This window comes from Phyllostomus hastatus, unplaced genomic scaffold (assembly GCF_019186645.2).
Source record: "Phyllostomus hastatus isolate PE091 unplaced genomic scaffold, TTU_PhHast_1.1 phas_scaffold_555, whole genome shotgun sequence".
In the NCBI taxonomy this organism is placed as follows: Eukaryota; Metazoa; Chordata; class Mammalia; order Chiroptera; family Phyllostomidae; genus Phyllostomus; species Phyllostomus hastatus.
Window position 1 is genome coordinate 14,178,946 of NW_025334036.1, and position 12,783 is coordinate 14,191,728.

The 12,783-nt window shown below is 46.3% G+C and overlaps 1 protein-coding gene across 1 annotated transcript in view; it reads right to left on the bottom strand.

Annotated features, from left to right (window-relative positions):
• OCA2 (OCA2 melanosomal transmembrane protein) overlaps nucleotides 1-12,783 on the bottom strand; it is a 167,225-nt gene that overhangs the window by 142,904 nt on the left and 11,538 nt on the right. Inside the window, exon 2 of the mRNA XM_045824982.1 lies at nucleotides 7,465-7,715. Coding sequence (XP_045680938.1) covers nucleotides 7,465-7,694 — 230 coding nt within the window. The 5' untranslated portion in view covers nucleotides 7,695-7,715. The remainder of the gene's footprint in view (nucleotides 1-7,464; nucleotides 7,716-12,783) is intronic.

Here is a 12,783-nt window from a genome sequence, read left to right on the forward strand (position 1 = left end):
ATATATATATATATGATTTTATTTATTTATTTTTAGAGAGGGAAGGGAGGGAAAAAGAGAGAGAGAGAGAAACATCAATGTGTGGTTGCTGGGGGCCATGGCCTGCAACCCAGGTATGCACCCTGACTGGGAATCGAACCTGCAATGCCTGGTTCGCAGCCCAAGCTCAATCCACTGAGCTACACCAGCCAGGGCTATATGATGTATATTAAAGGGGGAACAAAGCCCATTTTGTTGCATTAGCTAAGAAGTACATCTTCTTAGCTAATACATCTTCTTAGCTGTACATCTTCCGTTTACAAATGGAAAAGATACAGATAGAGTTTGGCTACTGAGTCCATGATTTCCATTGGACTGAGCACCCCGCTGAATGGTTGCTGTATTGTTTCCACCGAGTTTCACCTGGTGCCTTCAGTGGTGCCCCGTTCACAGTAGGTTCCTAATGAATATTTCATAATGAACGAGTTACACCCCAGTAGTCACAGCTTATTTGAATGAGATTGGCTTTTTGACTCAAATAAAACAGTTTTCTAAACCGTTAAATTGATGATGGGCATACAAGGACACTCGGCTAACACGCTGGCGATGCAAACAACCCTGAGCAGGTACCACCTGTGGGCTCGCTCTGAGGGGCAGCCCAGTTCTCACGGCTGAGACTTCACCTCGTGGCCATGAAAGAGGAAAACTCTGAATTCGGAAAAGTCAAACGAACCTTTTATTTTCTCAGCGGGGGCCACCACTGGCTGACTTCATTATTTCACACTTCCGCTGCATTGTGTGGACACCAAGTACTTTATAACTATAGCTACGTGCACAGGGAGTGGTTTCTAAGCTTCTGTTATATTCAGTTATGTTTCTAAAGAGCCGAAACTATAAATGAGTCTCTCGAGGAAACTTCCCAAAGAGACTTCAGGACATTCCAAATTTAAACTTAAAGCAGCACTGTCCAGATATTATTTTCCATTGTTTCTTCACTATCCCTGACCTTCGGTCCTACAGGGAAGAGAACTCCAAACTACAGGTAGAGAAGATACGGCATTGCCCAAGACACACTTGGGAATAAGAAGAGCAGTCCTTGGGCCTGGCCAGGTAGCTCAGTTGGTCAGAGTATCATCCCCATATGCCAAGGTTATGAGTTTGATCCCCAGTCAGAGCACATGCAAGACTCAACCAATGAATGCATAAATGAGTGGAATGACAAATCTCTCTCTCCCTCTCTCTCTCTCTCTCCCTCATCAATCAATAAATAAATGGCATGACATTTCCTCCAAAAACTAAAGATAGAACTGTCTTTTGATCCAGTGATCCCACTGCTGGGATTATACCCTAAGAATCCTGAATCACCAGTTCAAAAGAACCTATGCACCTGATTGTTCATAGCAGCACAATTTACAATAGCCAAGTGCTGGAAGCAACCCAAGGGCCCATCAGTCAATGAATGGATCAAAACACTAGGGCACATTTACACAATGGAATTCTATGCAGCAGAAAGAAAGAAGGAGCTCCTACCCTTTGCGACAGCATGGGTGAAACTGGAGAGCATTATGATAAGTGAAATAAGCCAGACAGTGAAAAACAAATACCATATGATCTCACCTTTAAGTGGAACCTAATCAACAAAACAAATGAGCAAAACAGAACCAGAGACATGGAAATAAAGAACAAACTGACAGTGACCAGAGGGGATGGGGGAGGGGGATAACACAGGGGGCAGAGGAGGGGAAGGGGCAAGTCAACAGACATGAATAGAGGACTCATGGGCATGGACAGTGAGGAGAGGAGATTGATGGCTGGAGCGGGGAGGGCAGGACAGGGGAGAGTCATGGGGGAAAAACGGTGGGACAACTGTAACTGAACAACAATTTAAAAAAAAAAAACATGCCCTGGCTGGCATAGCTCAGTGGGTTGTGCACGGGCTGTGAGCCAAAGCATCGCAGGTTCGATTCCCAGTCAGGGAACATGCCTGGATTGCAGGCCACGGCCCCCAGCAACCGCACATTGATGTTTCTCTTTCTCTCTCTTTCTCCCTCCCTTCCCTCTCTGAAAATAAATAAATAAAATCTTTTAAAAAAAAACATAAAGGATCTTCTATAGTCAGAGAGGCCAAAAATAAACTGTAAACATATTAAATAAGTCATTGACCTTAAAAATAAAATAAAATAAACTTGAATAAAATAGAATAATGGCTGGCCTCAGAACTGAAAGCTTACATTTTCCTTTGTGACTTAGTTAAGGTAGAAAATACTGATGAACTCTCTATTTTTCCTGACCTTTTCTTTTTCCAAAAGGAAGAAATTACACTGACATTTCTGACTTCACCTCTAAGCCTGGGTGCTTTCAAAACACACAAAGTTCAATAGTATCTATTTTACCCTGTGAACCTGGTGAGAAATCTATCTGCCAGGAAGGACTCCTTGTGGTCAGCAGGGCCCAAATTCACAGCCAGAGTCCAGTAGTCTTGCTGACGAAGGCCTCTCCCTCTCTCTGTCTCTCTCTCTCTCTGTCTCTCTGTCTCTCTGTCTCTCTCTCTCTCATACACACACACACACACACACACACACGCTGCATTTCAGGGAAAAGCCACAGACTGAGCTTCCACCTCCTGCGTTGGGCTCCTGCCCACTGAGTCAACTCCTATGAGGGAGCTCTTGGTTTCCTCTTCAACCAGTGGACAGAGACACCACCCCCTATCCAATCAGAACTGCAAAGTTCTATCCTCATTTGCCCCTAAACCAACCCATCAGAGCTCAACTAAAGTAACCACTCAGAATGCATGGTACCAACCAATCAGAATGGCATGAGTTGGACCAATCAGAACTGTGTGAATTTGGAAACCCTTTTTGCATAAAATTTGCATAATAAAGTTAAAGGCAGCCTCGTATATCATTTCAAGGGGCCTCATTGTTTATTCCCACTGGAGGCTTCATTTCCCCTTGTGAACTGTTTGCCTGGTAAAGTTCCTCTTTCAGAATTCTTGTAGATGCCCCCAGGCCTCAATAACTCTGTGTACAGATTTGCAAGATTCATATGTGCTTGTAAGTGCATAAGTGAGCAATATTTATTTGTAATAACTTGAAAACTACAAAAGAGGATAACTAATAGAACAATTATGTATACTTCTATAATTTAGAGATACCAGCTGTTAACCTCCTTCCGGTCCTTCTGTCTACATATAAATAAATTTTTTAAGTCAAGTTCAAGGAGGAAATCAAAATATACCTTGAGACAAATTAAAATGAAAACACAGCAAATCTGAATGCATGGAATACAGCCACAGCAGCTCTAACAGGAAAATTCATAGCAGTACAAGCCTACTTCAAGAAATAAAAAATACATAAAACAAATAATCCAACAATACACCTGAAGGAACTAGAAAAAAAAATAAACAAAGCCCCAAGTGAGTAGAGGAAAGGAAATAGTAAAAATGAGAGCAAAACTACACTTCTGGCCAAGATGGAGGTGTAGGTAGACACACTGTGCCTCCTCGCACAACCAAAAGAAGGACAACAACAATTTAAAAACAAAAAATAACCAGAGCTGACAGAAAATTGAACTGTATGGAAGTGAGACAACCAAGGGGTTAAAGAAGACACATTCATCCAGACTTTTAGGAGGGGCACAGTCGGCAGCTGGCTGGGCAGCGGGCAGTGGACCCAGTGAGGCAGCAGATTGTGGAGCGGGCGGTCCCACATTCAAGCGCAGATAAACCAGGCTAAACAAAGGGGGAGCAGGATGGACTGCACAACCCGGGCCTCCAGTGCGGGGAAGTAAAGCCTCAAACCACTGACTGAAAACACTTGTGGGGGTTGATGCAGCAGCGGGAGAGACTCCCAGACTCACAGGAGAGTTCGTTGGAGACACCCACAGGGTCCTAGAATGCACACAAACCCACCCACCCAGGAATCAGCACCAGAAGGGCCCAGTTTGCCTGGGGGAAGTGGGGAAGGGACTGAAATCTGGCAGAGAGTGGAGCAAGTGCCATTGTTCCCTCTCAGACCCTCCCCCATGCACAGTGTCACAATGCAGTGACATAAGTTGCCACACCCTGGTGAACACCTATGACTCCACCCCTCACTACATAACTGGTGCATCAAGACAAAAAAAAATGACCCAAATGAAAGAACAGATCAAAGCTCCAGAAAAAAATACAGCTAAGCAACCAAGAGATAGCCAATCTATCAGACACACAGTTCAAAGCACTGGTGATCAAGATGCTCACAGAATTGGCTGAATTTGGTTGCAAATTAGATGAAAAAATGAAGGCTACTAAGTGAAATAAAGGAAAATGTACAGGGAATCAGTAGTGATGGGAAGGAAACTTGGACTCTCATCAATGGTGTGGACCAGACAGAAGAAAGAAACATCCAATCAGAAAAGAATGAAGAAACAAGAATTCCAAAAAAAATGAGGAGTGGCTTAGGAACCTCCAGGACATCTTTAAATGCCCCAACATCTGGACTATAGGGGTACCAGAAGGAGAAGAGGAAGAGCAACAAGTGGAAAAGTTATCTGAACAAATAATAAAGGAGAACTTCCTCAATCTGGCAAAGGAAACAGACTTCCAAGAAGTCCAGGAAGCTCAGAGAGTCCCAAAGAAGTTGGACCCAAGGAGGAAGGCACATCCAAGGCACACACCAAGGCACATCGTAATTACATTATCCAAGATTAAAATGAAGGAGAGAATCCTAGAAGCAGCAAAAGAAAAGGAGGCAGTTACCTACAAAGGAGTTCCCATCAGACTGTCAGCTGATTTCTTAAAAGAGACCTTATAGGCAAGAAGTGGCTGGAAAGAAGTATTCCAAGTCATGAAAGGCAAGGACCTACATCCAAGACTGCTCTATCCAGCAAAGCTTTCATTTAGAATGGAAGGGCAGATAAAGTACTTCCCAGATAAGGTCAAGTTAGAGGAGTTCATCATCACCAAGCCCTTATTATATGAAATGTTAAAGGGATTCATCTAAGAAAAAGAAGATAAAAAACATGTATAGTAAAATGACAGCAAACTTACAATTATTAAGAACAACACCTAAAACAAAAAGAAACTAAGCAAACAACTAGAACAGGAACAGAACCACAGAAATGGAGATCACATGGAGGGTTAGCAACAGGGGAGTGGAGGGGGAGAGAGAGGGAAAAGGTACGTAGAAAATAGATGGGGGGGTAACAATAGTATGGGAAAAGTAGAAGCCAAGAATTTATGACCCATGGACATGAACTAAAGGGGGGGAATGTGGGTGGGAGAGGGTGTGCAGGGTGGAGGGGAGTGAAGGGGGGGAAATGGGACAATTGTAATAGCATAATCAATAAAATATATTTTAAAAAATGAGATCAAAACTAAATGAAATAGAGCCTTAAAAAAGTTTAAAAGACAAATTAATCCAAAAACTGGTTCTTTGAAAAGATAAACAAAATTAACAAACCTTTAGTCAGACACAAGAAGAAAAAAGATAGAGTGCTGAAATCTATAAAATCAGAAACAAAAAAAGCTAAAGTGACAACCAACACCACAGAGATAAAAAGGATCATTTTAAAAAATACTACAATTACCCCTGGCTGCTGTGTCTCAGTGGACTGAGCACAGGCCTGAGAACCAAAAAGGGTCGCTGGTTCAATTCCCAGTCAGGGCACATGCCTAGGTTGTGGGCCAGGTCTCCAGTAGGGGGTGCTCGAGAGGCAACCACGCATTGATGTTTCCCTTCCTCTCTTCTCCCTCCCTTCCCCTCTGTCTAAAAATAAATAAATAAAATCTTTAAACAAATAAGTAAAAATACTACAATTACATGCCAACAAATTGGACAACATTCTAACCCAAATTGGAACAAAAAATGAATAAATTCTTAGAATAATACAATTCTACAAGACTGAATCAGGAAGAAAGAGAAAATCTGAACAGATAGCTACTAACAAAATCAAATCAGATGACCAGCAGACATATGAAAAGATGCTCAACGTTACTTAGCAGAGAAATTCGAATTACAGCCACAATGAGATCTTATCTCCTCACACCTGTCAGAACCGACAAATCAATAAGCAGCAAGTGTTGATGAGGATGTGGAGAAAAGCAAACCCTTGTACCCTGTGTGTGGGATTACAACTCTGCGCAGCCACCATGGAAAACAATAGCCAAGGTATGAACGCCATGTGTGAGCCCATTGATGGGCGACTAAATAAAGAAGATTCATGCACTTATATCATGGAATACTACTCAGTCAGAAAAAGAATGAAATCTTACATGTGCAACAGCCTGGATGGGCCTGGAGGGTATTGTGCTAAATAAAATAAGGCAGAGAAAGACAAACACCGTATGATTTCAATCACGTGGAATCTAAGAAACAAAATAAACAAACAAAGCAGAAACAGACTCATAGAAACAGGGAACAAATGTGTAGTTTCCAGATTGGGGAGAGCTGGGGGGTGGGTGAGAAAGATGAAGAGACTAGGCGTTACAAGCTAGCAGTCACAGAGTAGTCACGGCGATGTAAAATACAGCACTATTGTTATAGTCAATAATATTGTAACTATGTGGTGCTAGGTGGCACTAGACTTATGGGGTAACACTATATATAAATATAAATATAAATGTAAATTAAAAGATATATAAATGTATAACCACTTTGTTGTTAACCAGAAACTAATATAATATTGAATGCCAACTGTAACTGAAACATTACAATTTAAAGAAAAAAACTAGAGCTATAGGCATCAACATGGCTAAATCTCAAAAACATGTTGAAGAAAAAGAGCAAGTCACAGTTTCACTGTTTGCAAAACAAGAGCATCAGCATTTAGTGATTCATAAACACGCAGTGACAGTGTGAACATGCATACGCATTGTTGAGATGGGACTTAGGTCGAGATCGGCCTAACTCTGGAGAACGGAGTGGATAGGACCAGGGCAGGGGGCGGGGCCAGGACCAAGGCAGAGGGCAGGGCCATGCATGCACTTTGTGCACTTGTGGGAGGCTCTGCGTGTGGCAATGACAGACTGTCGGTCTATGGACCAGGATTCTGGTTCAACAACGAACAGCGCAGAGCAGGGGACAAGGCCACCCAGATCTGCAGGGTAACGAAGACACAGGACGATACTTTTATTTCTCTTTATTGTTTTTGAATGGGTTTATGAAAAGTTTTTCTTATGTAAATCCAGATATTTCTAACATAAAAAAACAATATTCAATTGATTAATTGATATAGTTATAGGAATAAAACATGTTCTAACATATAAAATTCTTTTAAGTTCATGTAATACTTTTAATGCCTTAAATAATATGGTAATGCTAAATCTTTATGCTAAAACTCTTCTATTTTTATTATCTTTTGGATATATATCAGCCATATTTTAGAGATAGCATTCGTTCACGACAGGCCAGGGAATAATATGTGGAAATCTTTCCCACGAAAGATGTGAGGGAATCCAGTACCTGTGGATTCCAATTTTACGAGATCAAACCATTTTAAACTCACCTCCGCTCCGTGAGGAAGGAACCCAAATCCCGGTCCGCAGGCGCCCAGCAGCTCTGCGCAGCTGCCCCACTGGGGCAGGGGCTCGCCGGGTCTGACCCGGGGCCTCCGGGCTGCAGCCCACGGGCGCTGGCGGTGAGTCCCGGGCCGGCGGGCGGGGGCGCGGACGTCTGCAGGAGCTCCACTTCCAGCGCGCGCACGGGCAGCCTGCTGCCTTCTTTCTCTAGATGCATGGTCCAGTGTCCCGCTTCCCTCTAGGGTCCGCCAGAGAGAAGCCACTATTAATTACTGAGCATAATGAGCATATTGTTTGCACCTTGGGAACTGATACTTCTGAATGAAACAAAAAGGCCTGTTTTGTTTTGTTTTGTTTTAGAGAAACATCGATTTGTTTTTCCACTCACTGATTGGTTGATTCTTTTATGTGCCCTGACCAGGAATCGGACCCACAACCTTGTCTTGGCATATCCAGATGACACTCTACAGAAAACTGTGTGTTCCTCAACATTTGAACATTTTTGGACACATAACTTGTAATGATGATGTGATGTGTATATATTGATATTGGGAAACGGGGCGGGGGGAGAGTATTAGAGAGAAAAAAAGGGAAGAAAAAAGAGAGGGAAATATCAATGTGTGGTTGCCTCTCATGCACCCCGAGGGGACCTGGCCCACAACCCAGACTGGGAATCGAACCAACAACCCTTTGAATCACAGGCCAGGCTCAATCCACGGAACCACAGCAGCCAGGGGAATACTGGGGTATTTCTCTTGAAATGTGTAGGTTGTACGCATAGAACAGAAACCAGAAAGACCCGGCCTCCAAGACGCGGCTCCCTCTGGTGGAGCAGATTCAGGTGACTGGGGCCCTCTGGTTTGCTGTCCCGGGGTGCTGAGCGGTCAGGAACCCCCCTGAGCTTTGCCTGAGCGGGCGCTGCAGCCATGAGAAGTAATGCGCATGCGCATGGCTGGACTAAGTACAACTCCATAGTCCACCCCTCCTTGTCTCCCCGTTCCCGCAGGGGCTCTGAATGCCCCGTGGTCACACATTTGGGAGCATCTGGGATGAGGAGACATTCACAGCAGGTACGGGTGGCTCATGTTTGCCAGAGTATGTGGGGGCGCTGCCAGCCGGGGAAGCCACCCTTTCCAGTGGAGCCAGAATTTTCTGAAGACACAGAAAGGCAACAGTGTCTGAAGAAACCCTAAGGATGAGGAAGTCTCACCACTTCCTTGCTCCAAGATCTCCCTGCTTTAAGCCACTGCTCAGGTTAAACAGGACTTAATTCTTCCGTAGGCAGGAGGCAGGAGGTTGGTCGAGCGTGATTGTGTTAAAAGGAGAAATGAAAACATTCGAGTTAGTTCGATGCTGTTTTTCAAACACAACGTGAGCTGCAAAAGCAAAGCATGCAAGTTCTGTGATTCCACACACGAGTCACTACTCGCATTTGCATTTTATTGAACTGACCTTGCACAATATAAAATGAACAGTAAAATTCATGCTAATAATTTTAATTCTTTTCTTTTAATTTTTTTTGAGATTTTTATTTACTTGTTTTTAGAGACAGGGAAGGGAGAGAGAAAGAGAGGGAGAATCATTGATGTGTGAGAGATACATCTATCAGTTGCCTCCCGCACATCCCCAACTGGGGACCCGGGCATGTGCCCTGACCGGGAATCGAACCTGTGACTCTTCAGTTCACAGGCCAGTAATTAGTCCACTGAGCCACAGCAGCCAGAGAATTCAATTCTTTTTAAATGTTCACCTGAGGATATATCCACTGATGAGAACGAGAGAGCAACATCGATTTGAGAAAGATACATTGATTGGTTGCCTCCCTTACACGCCCTGACCGGGGATCAAACCCACAACCTTTTGGCATACGGGATGACACTCCAACCAACTGAGCCTCACCAACCAGGACAATAATTTAAGTGTTTCACTTTTCTTTCCTTAGAATAATGACATGAAATAGCCATTTTAAAACATGATAATAAGTGGACAGAGAGACTGGAAGAAAGAGAACAGCTTCATAGCTTAGTGCCGTTAAGAACCCCTTTTCCTGCTTTCTGAACAAGAGGCCAACCGTGTGCGCTTTGCACTGGGTCCCACAAATCATGGCACCACTCCTACTGGGAGTCTGGGAAGGCGCCTCCTTTCTCCACTGCCCTCTTTAGGAGTCCCCACAGACTCCAGTCGCCTGGGGACAGGCCATCGGAAGGCACCTCCCACCCCGACAATGACAGACAAACAGCCGCATGCTTCCTGGCTTGGTTCCTCCCTTCTTTCAAGCTCTCAGTCCTAGCTCCCCATCTCTGTCTCTGTGTCTCTCCGCTGGTCGTTATTTTTTGGCTGCGACACCTGTAGAGATGACGCCCTCACACCCTGGGTCCCCATGTCACCCAAACGCCCCCGTGTGTCCCCGGCCCCTTTCCCAGCTGGGATTCCCAGGTCCAACAAACGCGCCCCTGTTACCGCCCGTTACGTTCCATCAGGCTCTCCTGGTGTCTAACAACAACTCATCACAGACTTGCAGCTGAAAACAGCGCACTGATGATCTCAGAGTTCCTGTGGGCCAGGGGACACAGGACAGTCCTCCCTGGGTCCTCTGCCCATGAGACCTTGAGGTGGTGCCAGGTTCTGCTCTCACCTGGAGGCTCAGCCAGGGAGGACTCCACTTGGAGGGTCGCTCAGCATCAGCAGAACCACAGCCTTGTGGCTGCGGGACTGGGGACCCAGCTTCTTGGTGGCTGCCGGACTGGGGCCGCACTGAGCTCTCCGAAGCCATCTTCACCTCCGACAGGCCTCCGTGCCAGGGGGTCTCCCCTGCCCACATCCCCAGAGGACAAGGACAGTCTCCAGAGAGTCGACTGGCAGGGTTTTATACCATGTAACATGGTCCTGAACGGACATCTCATCCGCCATGCTTGCCGTATTCTGTTCGATCAAAGGTGGGTCCACCCTCAGGGCTCAAGGGCAGGGGATCACACGGGAGCACGAACACCAGGTGGGGGGATCCTGGGGCCACCCGTGGCAAAACCACAGGCCTGTGGAGCCCGCTCGGTGCCACTGTGGCAGCAGCTAACGCGAGTGGGGGAGCCTGGGGCTGGCCTGGCCTCTGCGTCCTGCGCTGCCCAGCATCCTCGGCACCTCCCAGGACTGCCTCCACTCAGCTCTCCTCCACGTCCCTACTCAGCACCCCATACCCCCTCCCTCCTTTTCACTGCAGACGTCTCCTCCTCCATTTTCCTGATGAAACCAGTCAGGGCCTGAGAAGGTACTAGAAACGGCTCTGAGTGTTTCAGCGCAGAAGCTCCTTCCACAGGAGACGGATGTGCTGGGAATCAACCAGAATGTCAGGGATTAACAGCGGTAGGAAAATTCCAACCCCCGAGGCTGAGGGGCAAAGGGAGAAGGTGAGTGTAGAAACCACAATGGGCCTTTCTGGAAGGTGCTGGAGCCCCAGAAGAGATGCCCTCTAAAGCAGGGTGAGGTGGGTGGAAGGACTGGCCTCTCCCTTCCTCCCTCCCCAAAGTTCCCCAAAGCCCCTCACTGGTCCACCATGGCGAGATCAGGGCTTCCAAGCTGGAGCCAGACATGGAGATTCGAGCAGAGTACAGTGAAGAGCAAAGAGTCCTAGCACTGGCCCTGGCTGGTGTGGCTCAGTGGACTGAGCACAGGCCTGCCAACCAAAGGGCCACAGGTTCGATTCCCAGTCAGGGAACATGCCTGGGTTGCAGGCCACGTCCCCAGCAGGGGGTGCACAAGAGACAACTACACATGGATGTTCCTCCCCCTCTCTTTTTCCCTCCCTTCCCCTTGCTCTAAAAATAAATAAATAAAATCTTTTAAAAAGAAGAAGTTTTCCCAGGACTGGCACAGCGACAAAACTAGAAGCAATGAGGAAAAAAAACAGCCAGCCTCCAAAGACACGCCTGCTTGCAGCCCTACTGGGTGCACTGGAGGCCGCCCACTCTCGCCTGCTCCCACTGCATTGCTGTGATTCCCCCCCCTTTTCTCCTGAATCATCCCGCAAGCTCGTAAACATACTGTGGAATCTGCCAAGACTAAAAGATGCATCTCAGGACTCGTGCTCCCAGGAACAAAGAATAGGCCTCCTTTTCCCACTTCCTCCTGCTAAATACAGTGAAAAACCTGACATTTTATCTAAAACACTTGAAAAAAGACCCTGAAAGGGGAGAGAAGAAGGCCAACCGATTAGGGACCCAAGAAATGACACCACAGCAAGGCCACTGGGTTCTGGCTGTGTCTCATGTGCCCCAGACAGGGTGCTGGAGCAGTCAGCAATCTGGAAACTCCAACAGATGCAGACCAAAACCCCCCAAGAAAAGCCTGCCCTCTAGAGCCAAAACAGCGGGAAAGGGGCAGCCTAGCCAATTGGGAAACTTTTAGACAATCAACCACTCCGCTGCAGACAAGCACTGAAGACCCACATCCACCCAGGACAGCAAAGGCCACATGGAGAATCCAAACCTCACCCCTGCCAGGCTGTGACAGGCAGTGGTGTTGGGGAAGGCAGACAGAGAGCTGAGACGTTCACCTCTGCTGTGTGCTGAGTCCCACCCCTCCCTGTACATACCCTACCCTTTCCCCAACAGGTGCAGACCGCAGGTATGGAGTCTGAACTCCACCTCCAGCCTGCAGTTGCTGAGGTGGCTGGCAGAGGAGGCCAAGTGGAGAGCCTGGGCTTTCCACGGTGAGGCCACCCCCCCCCCACGTGAGTCACTGGAGCAGTGCCGAGTGAGGCCACCCCCCACACAAGGAGCAGTACCGAGGTGCCTCTCTCCCTCCCTCCCTCCCAGTAGGATGGTAGCAGCATAGGCCCCTGGGGAGCCAGAGCTCCCACCCCCATGCAGCAGTAACAGGAAATCCTTCCCCATTGTGATATCGACTGAGGCCCAGTGGAGAACATGGACGTCCAACCTCACTGGTGGCAATGAGGCGATACCAGGCCCTCGTGCTGCAGTGGCATCAGAAGAATCTAGCTAAACAGAAAGTCTAAGTAGGAATTAGAGCCTCCTAATGTTCAAACTGTGCAGGTTTTAATAAAAAATCGCCTGTCATAGTAAAAAAAAAAATGAACATTTCAACTTGAAAGAAAATAGCTGATGATACCAAGATGAGATATGTTAAAATGATCTGAGAAAGATTTTAAGGCAGCCAAAATTAAAATGCTTCAACAAGCAATAACAAACACATAAAGGACAAATGAGAAAATAGAAAACTTCTGCAAAGAGCCAAATGAGACTGGAAAATGCAATAGCAAAATTAGAAACTCAATAGATGAGATGAACAACAAA